We start from the raw sequence: 16,248 nt of genomic DNA on the forward strand, positions 1-16,248 counted from the left end.
TTTGGGCATGTTGTAAGGAGGGACCAGTCCTTGGAGAGGGACGTCATGCCTGGTAGGTTGGAGGGACAGTGCAAGAGAGGAAGGCCCTCGATGAGATGGATTGACTCAGTGACTGGGGTAAGGGACATTTCAGGTTGGCTCAGGATAGAGTAGTGTTCCGAGGTGTTGTACATAGGGTCACTATGAGTCACAAGCAACTTGATGGCACTTAACAACTCAAAATATGTATATATAAAATATATGCTTATTTATAATTATTATATAATATGTATTATTATAAGGTGCGTCTGATACAGGCTATGGTCTTTGCAATCGCTTGTTATGCATCGGAGGGTTGAACAATGACTAGGGAGAATAGAAGGAGAATTAATGCCTTTGAGCTGTGGTGCTGGAGAAGAGTTTTGAGGGTACCATGGACTGCTAGGAAAATAAACAGATTCATCCTGAAAAAGGTTAAACCAGGCTGCTCCGTGGAGGCAAGGATTCTGGGGCTTCGTCTGACATACTTTGGACATGTTGTAAGGAAGGACTGGTCCTTGGAGAGGGACATCATGCTTGGGACGGTGAGGGACAGACAACGCAGGAGGGGAAGGCCGTCTATGAGGTGGATTGATTCAGTGACTGGGGTAATTGGGATGGGAGTGTCAGAGACAGTGCGATTAGCACAGGACAGGGCAGAGTTTAGGGCTGTTGTACATAGGGTCGCTATGAGTCGCAAGTGACTCGACGGCACAACAACAACATGTATTATTATAACATATGTATGTACATGTATGTTGTTGTTATATGCCACAGAATTGCTTGCAACTCATAGCAACCATATGATAACTCTTTAAATTTTTTTTTTTTCTGTAGAGTTGTAATTGACTCATAGCTGACCCTCTGTTGGATTTTCAGAGGCTGTAAATGGAGTAGAAGGAGAATGTCCATCTTTCTCTCATAGAGCAGCTGGTGAATTCAGACCACTAGAGAGATGTTATCTTTGGGTTAATGGGAACTTCCTACACACTGTATCTTCAAAGCCCCAAAAGAGTGTGTGTGTGTGTGTGTGTGTGTGTGTGTGTGTGTGTGTGTGTGTGTATAGATAGATATTACTCATTCATTTTTGTCAAATCAGTTCTAACTCGTAGCAATCCTCCACTGTGTTCCAAGGCCATAAATTGTAACAGAGAGAGACTGCTACATCTCTGTCTCACAAAAGGAACACTAGTGGATTTGTGCTGAGACAGTGTAATGCATTTGGGTTACTAGTGAAACTTGGACAATGCCAGCGTGTGTATACATATATGTTGTTTTTGCATGCCATTGAGTCAGAACTAACTCATAGCCAACCCTCCAAGGGGTTTTCAGAGAATGTAAATTCCACGGGAGGAGATTGCCCATCTTTCTCCTATGGAGCTGAAGGAGGATTTGAAATTCTTGTCTTTGGTCTGGCAATGCAACTCCTTACAACTAGGCTACCAGAGCTTCTTGATACACAAATGTATATACACATTTAAGTATATGTTATTGTAAATGATTTAAATATATACTATATATTTAAACATATATGTAATTGTTAACTGCTGTCAAGTCATAACCAATCTGTAGCTGACCCTCTGGGGTAAGTTTTCAGTGGATTTAAATTGCCCAGGAGGAAAACTGCTCATTTTTCTTCTACTGAGCAGCTGGTAGAATTGAACAATCTGCCTTTGGATTGGAAGCACAACTGCTGACCCCGTAGGCCACCAGAACTGTAAATGTGAATATGTCTACACACACACACACACACACACATACACACACATGCACGCGCGCGCACACACACACTTTTTGTTGTGTCCCATTATGAGAAACCTGTACTTGGACCAGGAAGCAGTCCTCAGAACAGAGTAAGAAAACACTGTATGGTTCAAAATCAGGGAGGGAGTGCCTCAAGGATGCATCCTGCCTCCACACCTTTTCAATCTATATGCAAAACAGATCATTCGGGGAGCTGGGCTTTATGAGGGGAAATATAGCATCAGAATTGGAGGAAGACTCATCAACAACTTAGGTTATGCAGATGACACAACCTTGTTGCTTAAACTGAAGAAGGCCTGAAGCACTTGCTGCAGAACGTCAAGGACTGTAGTCTTCAGTATGGATTGAAGCCCAACATCAAGAAAACAAAGATTCTTATCACTGGGACAATTGGCAGCACCATGATAAATGGAGAGGAGATTGAGGTTGTTGACAGTTACAGGTTGCTTGGCTCCACAATCAACACTCTTGGCACCATCAGTCAGGAAATCGAAAGACTAATTGCACAGGGAAAATCTGCTGTTACGGACTTCTCCAGAGTACTGAAAAGCCTAATTCCAAGCCATGGTGTTCACAATTACTTGCTATGTATCAGAGAGCTTGACAGTGATTAAGGATGACAAGAAGAATTGATGCCTTTGAGTTATGGTGCTGGAGAAGAGTCTTACATACCATGGACTGACAAGAAAACAAACAGTTCTGTCTTAGAGAGGGTGAAACCAGGCTGATCCTTAGAGGCTAGGATTTTGAAGCTCCATCACACATAATTTGGGTATGTGGTCAGCAGGGACCAATCCTTGGAGAAAGACATCATGCTCAGAAGTGTGAAAGGACAGCGCAGGAAGGAAAGACCCTGGAGAAGATGGATTGATACAGTAAATGAGGCAATGGGGGTAGGTGTGTCAGAGTCAGTCTCAGGACAGGGCAGGCTTCAGAGCTGTTGTACATAGGGTCACTATGAGTCTCAGGCAACTTGATGGCACATAATGACAACAACTGGTGTTAAAAGAGCATAGGCATATAATAACAACAACAACAACATCCTTGCCTATCTTAGATATTTTGTATAAATGGAATAATATATTTGTTCAGTTGTTAATCACATTTTTACCATATAAAGTAACATTGACTCTTTGTAATATAGGTTCTGGAGATTAGAAGGTGAGCATAACTTTTGGCAGCTAACATTTAAGCCAACACAGAGATGCTTGCACCTTCCATTCTAGAATTTCCCAAGTCAATTCTGTAGTTGAAATAGTTTGTTAACATTACACTCTGTTATGACACTATATCCTGTTGAAGAATTCAGTGGTGATAACAAATGTAGAAAGTATTTTTAGATGTCACCAAATAGAATAAGTTATAAACAATAAAGGATGTGCAGTTTCATGAAGAAAAAAAGAGTAAAAGTGATTATGATATGTTAGTTATTTGTCAGAAACAGAGAGTAAGAGAAGGAGAATTCAGGAGAACTCAAAGGTAGCTATGTAAAAATGATCCTGGAGTCCCATAGTGTTCCCACACACAAAGATGCTGGCTTTCCAGAGAATTCTCCTGAATTGCAGAAATGGAGTTGCTTACAGTGATGGACTAATTTGGGAAGGATATAAAGAAGCCCTTTAGAGTATCGGAGTATGAGTGGGTTTATAATTAGCAAGAGTGCCCTGCCTCTGTCAAATTAGTTACTATCCCATGTTTCTCTTCCCTCAAAAGGATAAGAGCGTCTTCCTTGTTCTATTGATAGTGTTATGCACATCCCTGCCCAAAGAATAACTGAAGGAAGTGAAGTCAGCCTTAACCTGGTCTTTTGGAATGATGTTGTCTTTCAAAGAATGTGTTACTGTTATTTTATTTTTTTTTAATTGAGAATTTTGTTTGCAGTTTAAATAGATAAAACCCCTGTTGCTGTCATTTATGCTCACAGTGACCTTGTAGGACACAGTAGAAACGCCCTATTGGGTTTTCAAGTTTGTAAATCTTTAGGGAAGTTAAACCCTCCTGTAAGAGAAAATTTATGGATTTGAACTGCCCACATTTTGGTTAACGTAACACTCACTACATCATAAGGGCTCCTTTTATTTTTTCTTAAAAAAATATAGGATTGAAATCTTTGCGTTTTGAAAGTTTACGTTTTATCCTACACTGCTTTTCTGAAAGCCCTACATCAGTACTAGTTTTTGAAGAGGATTTTTCACTTAAGAAAAATGAAAAGCAAAACTAGAGTTCAGCGCTTGTTTTTCAGCAAGACAATAAAGAGGGAGAAGGGTGGTGTAAACCTCCTTCCTTAGGAATTACACAGCATTTTAGCTTCAAGCTACTAAAGCTTTGAACTATGCCTGCAGACATTACAGGCTAGTGTTATTTTAGGTTTTATGTGTTATGATTTCACAGGTTATTTTTGGAAGCTTTGGTGGTGTACATAGTTCACAGGGAGTTACTAAGCCAACGACTGAGCCTCTGTGGTGGTTGTAATGCACCAGCAGGTCCCAGAAGAGAAATATGGACACTTTCCTCCCTTGCAATGAAACCCACTGATGAGTTAGCAGATTCATTAGTCTGACTGCCACAATGAATTTGCAGGGTTTTCCTTGTTATCTTGGAACACTTAAAACACTTAAAACTTTTCCTCATATAAATGAATGATAATTGCTTCTTTCATTTACACCATTTCAACTTATGAAAGGTTTTGTAGGAACATACCACTCTCAGATAGTGGTGGAAACCTGTACTGCTTTATTAACTCTCAGGGCCATGTGGCAGTAGGCAGGGTGGTCAAATGAGTTACCTGGGTTTTAATCGAAACCTCTCTCACTTGGTTGACAAATTCCGAAATGCATGCATTTCATTTTCCTCATCTCTAAGTCATCAGGAGACCCACCTGACCCACCTCACAGGGCTGTTGTGAGTCTCTAATGAAATGGAAACTTTTGGTAAAGCATGAAGTAGGGTTCAAACACAGTGTTGTTATTTCTCTGTGGAGCTGTGGAATGGGGAAGCAGGTGGTTGGGCTTAAAGGAAATTCTAATAGAGAAACTGCACTTGGATGCCAACATTCCTCAGCTGGGTTGACTAAGTTTTTATGGGTGTCAGCTGTTATGTGTCTGTCCCGTTCTGTGAAAGGTAGCCAACTTTTATTCTGTTCACAAGGTCAGTTAATTTTTTCCAGGGGAAACCCTCTATTTAACTAGACTTTTAGGCATTACCAGAGAGTCTGGAGTTTGTACTTTGAATTCACAATACTGCGATGGTTCTGACTTAAGGTGACTATGTTCTCTGTTTGCTATGTGATGATGATACTGATGCAGATTAAATGCACCACAATGTAAATGTAGGCCCAGCACCAGTTTCCTTTGAGTCCTTCTGACTCATGGTGAATTATGTGTGGCAAGATAGAACCATCGCCATGTGGTTTCAATGACTCTTTCTGCCTCTCCCCCCCTCCCCCACCCCCAGTACATCACCAGGCATTTCTTCTGAGGAACCACTGAATAAATAAAACTTAACGGATTTTTGATTAGCACATTGAATGCACATTGTTTATATCACTGAGAGATTAACAACAAAGAAAGCTCCTTGTGTTTTCCTTAGATAAAAAGAATCTATACAACAAAATGTGTATGAAGAATTGAATGAAAACAAATAACATTAGTAAACTTTCACTCAAATAAAAGTGAGAAAATGCAAGATGATTTGTAAACTTTTTTCTCAAACAAAATAGTTTTTAAAAGAAGAAAAAAAAAGAATCTCATCAGGGTTGAGGGTTCTCTTGAAGCTATATTTTGACGTTGAGGTTTTTCTGAAAAGTATAACAAGCTTCTTGGTATTTATTCTGTTATTTTTGATGATGAGATCTGGCAAGGCATACTAATTTGCATCTTGTTAGTCCATAGGGAATTGCACTGCTAACCTAAATGCCATGTGCCTCCCTCTGATAGGCAAAAGATAGGAACTCTCCTCCAGTGCAATTTCCAGCCTCTGAAAACCTACTGGAGGGCTGGTTATGAGTCAGTTACGACTTGATGGAAAGGAGTTTGGTATATAAGGAGCCTAGTGGTGTAGTGTCTCAGGCTGCTAACAGAAAGGTCAACAGTTCAAATCCACTAGGTTCTCTGAGAGAAAAAACCGGGCTGTCTCTTACAGTAAAGATTTACCGCTTCAGAAACCTAATGGAGGGTGGCTATGAGTCAGAGCCAGCACAAAACCAGTGGGTGTGGGGGGTTTCTATATAAAAATCTTCTCCCGTAGGTGTCCCTGTGCACATTTCTGCTCATCATCTTCACAAGCTCTTACAGAACAGCGCCAGTGATGTCACATCCAGGTACTTCAATGTCAGCGACTTGACAGTGAAAGAAGATCTCAGCTCTTGTTATGAGCATGTATGGACACTCTCCTGGGCCACCCAGATTGGGGATTTGCCCATTTCTATTGGGGTATGTACACTATGCATCTTAATGGTACTTGTTTTCAGGCATGGAGCAGCTTGTACAAAAACGAACAATAAAAAAGGGAATTAGAAAGTGAAAGTTGTCATGAATTGTTCATTTTGTTGAAATATATTTAAGAGAATAAGTTCCTGCAATTTTTCTTCCTGGAAGTTTTTCAACTTTATTTTATTTTTTAAATTTTTTTTTTTTTATCTCACATCCCTAATGAAACCATTTAAATCCCCCGTTTTCTTTTCCATCTCTCTTTTGGTAGACAAGCTGTTGGTCAGTGTTCACCATACAATAATTCTACATCTGTTATTGGGTAATTTAAGCAGATGCGATCGCCTTAGATTATCATGGAGGCAGATGGCACAGCAGAAGGAAGTTTGGAAAAGGATTTGCTGTCTTTGGATAATGACAAAACCAGCTGTGGTTGCATATTTAGGGTTTTAAAAAATAATCTACTGATCATCTAGCATTTGGTTACTATGACATGAAGGCCAAGATGAAATTTTACCCCCATCATCTGGTTTTCAAACAAGATACTTGGGTTGAGGTAGAACAAAGATGGGCATCCTACAGTTTATTTCATCAGACTTGTTTTATTACATTCTATTTTATATGTGTCACATTGCAAACATATTTAAGAAAAATATCCTCATGTCCTAGAGAGAACATTAGGTAGTGTGCCTCTTCCAACAGCTCCACCAGCAAATAAATATTCCTCTGGTCTATTGATGATTTTATTGGACTTTCTTTAGTCTCAGGTTTCAAAATTTTAAGTCTCTCTCCCTCAGTTTCACTACTTTAGCTGTTTGGTTTTCTTAACCAGAGTAGGAAAGACCAATTATCCTTTTCTAAAAGCAAAATTAGCCTTTGTTCCAGGGCAGAAATCATTAGAAATGTAACCATTGCAGGTCACGGATGAAAATCTAACTGGAACGAACCCCGCTGTGACAACTCGGGTGCTATATGATGGTGGAGTTTTTCTCGGACCCATATTTGGAGATATGCTGGCTACTGCCCACCGGCACACGCAGGTGAGTGTGGTTGGGACACTCAGAATGCAGGCCTTCATCTAACTCAGCCCCTTGATGATTGATAATGAGGCATGACTGGTTTCACTCCCAAGGATTGATCATTTTCCCATTCAGTGAAACGAGGAGAACAACAATTCTGCCCCCTCACCCACCCTTTTACTACAGAATCTGTAAAATGCTAGGAAAATGTAAGTTGTTTTATAAATATAATGTTGAATTATCATAATTGTTCATGGTATTATAGTTAAAAATAGAGAACTTTTGTAGCTAAATATGATGTTACACTGTTGAATTGGGAAGTAAATAAGCTGGTTGATCATGGTTGCTGTGAAGCTGAACACTGTGACACTGATGTGTCAAATGTGATAATGGTTACCCATGGTGGACAGTGTTTGGTGGAACTCCTCGATTAAACAAGCTTGGAACCATGAGTGGCATCCACTTCTGAAATAGCTTGCCCCCGGAAACTCTATGAACCTGGAAATGATGAAAGTTATACAAGTGTTCAGGTCTTTTGCTCATAAAGTCACTATGAGTCGTCTATGACTCAATGGCAGTTAAAACAGCAGCAACCCATATTCTTGTTATAAGTCATCTGATTTTAATTTGAGAAACAATTTAAATAGAAAATTGTAAAGTACAAGGTAACTTGCACCCATATACCTAAGCTGAGATTTGGCAGTTTTCAGTGATTCGATGCATTTATTTTGTCCTTATAAATCAATCAATATATGAAAAAGAGGTATTCATTTCATTGATGCCTTCTGATTCTCCTGCTGTCTACAAAAATACACAAAACCCCTTGTTTTCTAGGCCCTTCCAACTTAACAGCAACCCTCTAAGAGCTATGAGAGCTGCCACAAAAGGGTTTCTAGGACTCTATCCTTAGTAGAAGTTGCCACATCTTTTTCCCACGGCTGTTGGGCTTTCACTGCAGACCTTTTTTCTTAGCAGCCAGGCATTTAGCTACTGTGCCACCAGTGCACTTTCAGCTCTTTAAACACTCATAAATATACTGTACTTGCTTTTAATCCTTTTTTTTGTTATTTGTACAGAGGCAAATGAGTCATATCTATTTCATTTTCCTCATCTCCACATATTATTTGAGTTCTAGTAGATGAACAATAAGGACCTCTGGTGGTGTGGTCTATACAAGTCATGCTGACAACGAAAAAACCTACAGTTAGAATTCACTGACTGCTTCTCAGGAACAAGATATGCAGTCGCCTTTTATAAAGACATATAATCTCCAAATCGAGTTGGAGAGTAACTACTAGTTGGAACAGACTCGATGGCAGTAGTATTTTTTAAATTTAGATTAACATTTGTTGTTAGGGGTTGTCGAGTCAAGTAAGACACATAGTAACCCTATGAACAACAGATCTGAACCCTATTCTATCCTGTGCCATATCTCTGACATACTTGAGCCCATTGCAGCAGTCACTGTATCAATCCATTTGACTGATGGTATTCCTCTCTTTTGCCCACCCTCTATCTATCCAAGAATGATGTTCTTCTCCAAGGAATAGCCTCTCTCAACAAAATCTGCACTATAAATAAGAATAACAGAGGAATTGATGCCTCTGAGCTTTTGTCTTGGAGAAGAGTGCTGAATATCCCATGAACTTCCAAAAGAACAAAAAAATATGTCTTGGAGAAAGTACAAAAAATTAACATTAGTTTCAGTGAACGAGTATTATTTAGGACCTACCATTCATGACAGGTTCTCTGGTGGTCTAATGGTAAGTAGCTGTGCTGCAAACCTGAAGGCATGCAGTTCAAATCCACCAGCTGCTCCATGGGAGAAACATGGGTGATTTCCTCCCATGTGATTTAAATGAAATCTATATCAAGATCAAGAAATTGTCTGGACAGACCAAGGGAACACTGTATGGTTTAAAATCAGGAGTGTGTCAGGGATATATCCTTTCTCCATATCTGTACAATCTATATGCTTGCTGAACAAAATGTGTGAAGCTGAGCTCTAGGAAGTAGAATATGACATCAGGATTGGAGGAAGACTCATCAATAGTCTGTATTATGCAGATGACACAACCTAGCTTGCTGAAATGGAAGAGTAATTGAAACACTTCCTGCAGAAGATTGAGGACTTTAGTATCGATTACATCTTAATACCAAGAAAACAAAGGTCATCACCATTGAACCAATAGACCACATCATGATAGATGGACAAAGGTTTGAAATTTTCAATGATTTCATCTTTCTTGGCTCAACAATCAACACACTTGGTTGTCAGGAGACCAAGAGACTTATTACATTGGGCAAGTCTGATGTCAGGGATCTCCCCAAAATACTTAAGAGCAATGATGTCTGTTTGAAGACGAAGGCGCACCTTATTCAGGCTATAGTCTTTTAAATCACTTGCTATACATCTGAAAACTGCATAATAAATAAGGATGATAGAATAATTGATGCCTTTGAATTGTGATGTTGGAGATGGTTATGAAATATCTCATAGATTGCCAAAAGACAGTTGTTTTTTTAAGTCAGTCAAAGTGCTCCTTAGAGTTAATGATGGTGAAGCTTCATCTCATACATTATTTTAATTGTTAAATTCTCCATTTTTTGGTCAATTCATCTCTTCCTCTCTTTTTAAAAAATATTTTTATTTTATTTTTTAATTGATATTTAAACAAAAGCTTACAGAAAACTTGAATTTCCATTCATTCACTATTATACATTTTCCTCCCTACCCTCCTAGTTTGCTTTTCTCTTTAAAAGAAGATTCTTTCATTGTTACACATATACCTTATTGGTTTGTGTATAATCGTTCATATATATAATGTTTTGCATTTATACATTGTGTTTTACATAATCATTCATATATTCACACTTCTTCAAGGTTAATCACAGTTTGTTGTGATCCACACAGTTAAATGCCTTTGCATAGTTAATGAAATACAGACAGGCATTCCTCTGGTACTCTGCTTTTTGCCAAGTTCCATCTGACATTGGTGATATTGTCTCTAGTTTCCAAACCCAGCTTGTGTTTCTGGTAGTTTTCTGTTAATGTACTGTCCCAGCCACTTGGGATAACCTTCAGCAGGATTTTGCTTGTGTGTGATACCAGTGATATTGTTTGATAATTTCCATACTCCATTGGGTCACCTTTTTTTTTTGCAATGGGAATACATATGGATCGCTTCCAATCAGTTGGCCAGTTAGTTGTCCTCCAGATTTCTTGGCACAGCCTGTTGAGCATGTGCATTGGACTGTGTGGATCACAACAAATTGTGGCTAACCTTGAGGAGAGTGAGAATTTCAGAACACTTGATTGTGTTCATGTAAAACCTATACTTGGAAGCAGTCCTCAAAACAGAGCAAGAAAACTTTGGGTTGTTCAATATTAGGAAAGGAGTGTGTCAGGGATATGTCCTGTCTCCATATCCTTTCAATGCATATGTAGAACAGATAATTCAGGAGGCTGGGCTTTATGAGGAGGAATGTGGCAACACGACTTGAGGAAGACTCATCAACCTACGTTATGCAGATAGCACAACCTTGCTTGTTAAAACTGAGGAGGACTTGAAGTGCTTGCTGCAGAAGGTCAAGGACTATAGTCTTCAATATAGATTGAAACTTAATATCAAGAAGATAAAGATTCTCACCACTGGGCCAATTGACAGCACCATGATGGACAGTGAAAAGATTGAGGTTGTTAACAATTTCAGCTTGCTTGGCTCCACAATTTACACTCTTGACACCAGCAGTCAGGAATTCATAAGACAAATTACACTGGGAGAAATCTGATGTCAAGGACCTCTTCAGAAAACTGAAAAGCAACAAAGTTAGTCTAGAGACTAAGGTGCACTTAATCCAGGCCATGGTCTTTGCAGTTACTTGCTACACATCAGAGAGCTGGACAATGACTAAGTATGACAAGAAAAATTGATGTCTTCAAGTTGTTGTGCTGGAGAAGAGTCTTGAACATATTACGGACTGCCAGGGAAACCAATAGTTCTATTTTGGAGAGGGTGAAACCAAGTTTCCCATTGGAGGCAAGGATTTTTGAAGCTTTGTCTCACATACTTTGGGCATGTGGCCAGGAGAGACAGGCCTTGGAGAAGTATCATGCTTGGAAGGGTGGACAGACAGCACAGGAGAGGAAGACCCTGCATGAGATGGATTGATACAGTAAGTTTGGCAATGGGGGTAGGTGTGTCAGAGTCTGTGAGACTGGCTCAGGACAGGGAAGGGTGTAGAGCTGCTATAAACAGGGTTGCTATGAGTTGTACTTAACTCAATCTTAGCTAAATACCATCAGCGCCACCAGCATTCTAGGACCAAAAAAGACCCAAATGCAAATATGCCCCCTTGTTATCTCTGTGTTACTTCATGCACATAGCAACCTCATAGGGCAATATAGTACTGCTATAAATTTTCCATGACTCTATCTAAGCAAATGTCAAGCATTTTTTTTCCTCTTCCAGAGTTGAGTGTGTTCGAACCACCAACCTTTTTCTTAGCAACTGAGTACTTAACCTTTGTGCTGCCAACGGTGATTACATAGTCATGTAGTGATGGTTCAGGGAAAGGGCCTGCTTTATTGGCAGGAAATGAGTATTTAATAGAAAATACAGAATGTTATAAAGTTTTTATGCAATTTTGCCTATATTAACTTTACTTCTATACAAGACAGACAGGGAATTTATTTTAGGTTTGTTGTGTTGTTATGTGCCATCAAGTCGCTTGTGACTCATAGCGACCCTATGTACAAGGGCTCTAAACACCGGTCTATATACCCATCATAATTTTAATACAGCTTCACAAGTTTTGGGCCATTCATTATAATTTGGGATTTATTACCAGAAAAATAGAAGCAAAGGAAATGAGCCTAAGTAAATCATTGATACATTTTAATTTTGTGAAACTCCACAAGTACTTTCTAAATGTTTTTGTGCGTATGGAATGGAACACATACACTTGTTTTCAATTCATGTTTTTCAGGTGGTTGTGCAAGTGAATGATATACCAGCCCATTGCCCAGGCTCCTGTTCATTTCAGTACCTCTACAGCTCAACTCCCCAGGTCCATTCTGCACAGTATGATATTGGTATGATCTGTGACTTGGCACTGAATTGGGCATGGACTTTAGACTTAGGGTAGTTTTATCAGAAACCATTTATCTAGTGATGGGGTAAATAGAGGACACATCAGTCCATGAAGTGAATGCTAACTAGTACAGCAGAAAGTGTGGGGTTTTTCTGGGGGGGTGGGTTTAAATACTTGGTCATTAACGGTAAGTTCAGTGTCAAACCCACTCCATGGGAGAAAAGACTTTGCAATTTGCTTTTGTCAAGATTATAGACAAAGAGAACCTGTGAAGCTGTTTCTGCTCCTTCGGATGAGGTTATTCTGAGTTGGAGTGGATACTGTGGCATGCAACAGCAACGGTCAAAAGGAAAAATGGCCATGATTTGGAAATGGATACAAGTGGCTTTTAATGGTTTTATGCTATTTCCTTTGACCCATGGTTTGAAATATGCTTTAATTTCATTTCATTTTCATTATCTATAGAAAATGATCTCTCATCACTTGCTTAAGGGAATTTTAGGTGGAGGCTATGTCGTCCAAATATCTAGTATTTAAGTCAGCATTTAATTCCCTGCTTTTGGGAGGCCCAGATGAAAAGAAATATACTTTTGATGTTAGAATGGAGTGATAGCATTGACAGATGATTTTGTTTCCTTGTTTTTCTTCTTTTAAGACAATGACATCAATCTACTGATTTATTTTATTGGAACTGGTTTCTCTGATGACTCCCAGGCCTTTCAGATTATAGTGAAGAAAACAAGTTGTGAAGTTATTTTCTCCAACTTAACATTTGTGGTTTGTCGTATGGATGTGCTACCCGTCGGTGTACATGAGATCTCCATGTTGGTGAGACCCTCTGGTCTTGCTATTAATGCCAGTGGAAGAGGCATACTCTTATATGTGAAGCCCAGGCTGGATGCTGTGGAACCTCCCAGAGCTGCAGAGATCGGTAATTGGAGGAGGACACTATACTCCATCTGCCCTTCTGAATAAACCTTCTGGCTGTTATACAGGGGTCTAGTTCTGCCACGTGATTGATTCTGTATCCACTATGATTCATAACTTTGCTGTTTTCTGCCATCAGCATTTGTTCTAATGAAGAACAGACATTTGGTCCCTTAACTGAACTTATTTTCTACATAAAGGATCATAGCTTGGCTGGCAATATCAGGCATAATTAGATTAGTCACTGAGTCAGCTGGATTATTTAGTCTAGTGCAAAGATTGGAGGTGAGGGGCTGTGTCTGGGGTTTGTCCTATTCTAAGTCAGATGAATGACCTTTGGACTTGCAGTTACTTTGGTGGTACTTGCTTTCCCGATGATGGTAGCTATTGTATAATTTATTGAACTTTTCATCTAGATGCTTTTAATTCTCCAAAGTGGAATCAAGTATTCATATTTTTCAGATAAGATGGTGGTGGTTTTAAGAAATGAGGGATTTTCCAGAAGGTTTACAATGGAGGAAAGTTAGAGCTAAGGAAAAAAAAACCCTCAAGATTATCTGTTGCTCGTGTTCTTGTTTGGTTTTGTTTTGTATAATTTCATGCTGTTTTGTTTGTATAGTGAGGCTAATGATGCTTCACATATATGACTTCTGGTCTTGTAGGAGATTAAATTGGGCCGAATTTAAATTGATGGGAAAGCCCCTTGAAAGGTGAAAGCACTTGGACAAATGTGAAATGATGCACACTTGGATACGTGCTGGCAGGTAAACTGACTGCCATCTGTGTAGCAGGGCTATAGTAAGTCATAGGTCCTGTCAACACTTAGACCTGTAGATAGATCCTAGTGGGTGAAAAAACTGGGGGTCTCAATGCCTTGCTGTTTTCTGAGGAACATGGCCAGGTAAAAATCATCCTTCTGAAATCCCACTGGAGGGTCAGGTATGAGTTGGTTCTGGCTTAATGGTGATGAGTTGCTTTAGAGTTTCATGCATGAGCTGTCATGTGAATTTGCTATTTTCATAAGGTACAAAATAATCATCTTCAGAAGATGTATCCTTTCTTTTGCAGCATTGTACAAAAGTATTTTATTATCCTTGCATTGATTCATTAAATCTGGTTTCAGAAACTATTTTATGTATTGATAGTTGTGCTTCTATGTTTTATTTTTCAGTATCTACAGAAATATGCTACTACTTTTCACTGCCCTCTGGCTACCATTTCTCTTTTTTTGTATGGTATGCTATATATTTGACCTCAGTCTTTTTCTACAGTTTGAGGGTTGTGGTTCATTTTGAAAAATCAGAGATATTCATGCTTTATTAATTTTATTTAATCTCTCTTGGGGGTTGCTTAATTTTTTTTCCTACCCAAATGGTTGTGAATCTCATCTAAAATTTTTGTTGTTGTTTTTGTTCCAGGAGGTCTCTGGGCCACCATCCGAGGCTTTGGCTTGGAAGATGTTAACCTGGTGTTATTTGGGTCTCAGTCTTGTGCCATGAATGTCAACACAAGCAATTCACAAAGAATTCAATGTAAAGTTCCACCCAGAGTAAGTGGAATTTCCTGGCATCTTCTTTTCTCTGGATGAATTACCAGTATTACTACATAGCATCAAGTTTTGATTGAATCACTTCTTGGAACAGAATTAGCTGATAGAACCTCTCATCCTGAAAGTTTGTTTGTATTGCTTGTGAAGTGGGAAATATTTCCCTCCAATAGAGCATCTTATTCGTATTAGTTAATTCCTTTAAAAGAAAACAAGCTGGCAGTCCCAATTTTTGTTTCTCAGTTTCAGCCTCATGAAAACCTGGCCAATCTACTCATCAGTAGTCTGCACACCTTATTTGAATGCTCTCACATGTGGCAAATCAAAGCCGATGACTGAATTTTCAGAGATCAGTGTCACTTATTACCTATGGAATACATATAACCCCATCTCCTGTATTTCTTGTCAACATTTTATCATCTTCCTGTTTTCTCCAGCTCTGACAGACAAAATGGGGCTGAATCCGATAAGCTAGCAAGTCTCAGACTGCTTGGGTTTAAAAACTAGTTCTAGCAATGTGATATTAAAACAATTGCTTGGTTCTCAGGCCAGAGTTTCTTCATGTTAAAATAGAGATGACAGCAGATACACAGTAGTATATTTTGTTATTGTTAGGTGTTATTAAGCCCACCACAAACTCACAGTAACCCTATGACCAACAGATTACAACTTTGTCCTGCCCTGAGACATCCTCATGATTTTCACCATGTCCAAGCCCATTATTATTATTACAGTCACTATAATAACAGCCCAAGACTATTATTATAGTCACTGTCCCATTCCAGCTTGTGGAAGGTCTTCTTCTAATTCATTGACACTCTGTCTTTCTTATTGTGATGTATTTTTCTGAGTATTAGCCCCTCTCCTCTCAGCAACATGCCCAAAGTATGTGAGACAAATTGTAACTGTCCTTTCCTTTAAGGAGCATCCTGGTTGCATTTCTTGCAAGACAGAATTGCTTGTTCATATGACAGTCCATGGTGTATTCAATACTCTTTGTTATCACTAAAATGCAAAGGTTTTTCTCCTTCCTCCTCCTCCTCCTCATTTTAAAAATACCATCAGGCACACCTTAATCTTTAAACTAACATCCTTAACTTTGGAGAGGTATTTGACAACAGTTTTTCTCATTTTAACATGTCTTTTGATTTCTTGATTGTTGCTACAATGCTTGTTAATTGTGGATCCAAGTAAATGATGTACACTACCATGCTAGTTGAAGGAAAAGACTGAAATTGCCAATTATTTCATTTAACTTGGTAAAAAACATATTGTGATGGGAAAGTCTGCATTTTAGGGACCTCTCCAAAGTATTGAAGAGCAATGGTGTCACTCTGGAGACTAAGGTGTGTCTGATACAGGCCATGATCTTTGCAATCACTTGTTATGCATCAGAGAGTTGGACAATGACAAGGGAGGATAGAAGGAGAATTGATGCTTTTGAGCTGTGGTG

The 16,248-nt window shown here is 39.0% G+C and overlaps 1 protein-coding gene across 1 annotated transcript in view; it reads left to right on the forward strand.

Moving 5' to 3' along the window:
• The window catches only part of PKHD1 (polycystic kidney and hepatic disease 1 (autosomal recessive)), an 866,042-nt gene that overhangs the window by 73,128 nt on the left and 776,666 nt on the right, over window positions 1-16,248 (forward strand). The window contains exons 23-27 of the mRNA XM_006882114.1: window positions 6,028-6,212; window positions 7,127-7,249; window positions 12,218-12,323; window positions 12,978-13,253; window positions 14,668-14,798. Of these exons, the coding sequence (XP_006882176.1) occupies window positions 6,028-6,212; window positions 7,127-7,249; window positions 12,218-12,323; window positions 12,978-13,253; window positions 14,668-14,798 (821 nt within the window). The remainder of the gene's footprint in view (window positions 1-6,027; window positions 6,213-7,126; window positions 7,250-12,217; window positions 12,324-12,977; window positions 13,254-14,667; window positions 14,799-16,248) is intronic.

This window comes from Elephantulus edwardii, unplaced genomic scaffold (assembly GCF_000299155.1).
Source record: "Elephantulus edwardii isolate Elephantulus edwardi_28Jun2011 unplaced genomic scaffold, EleEdw1.0 scaffold00017, whole genome shotgun sequence".
Classification (NCBI taxonomy): domain Eukaryota; kingdom Metazoa; phylum Chordata; class Mammalia; order Macroscelidea; family Macroscelididae; genus Elephantulus; species Elephantulus edwardii.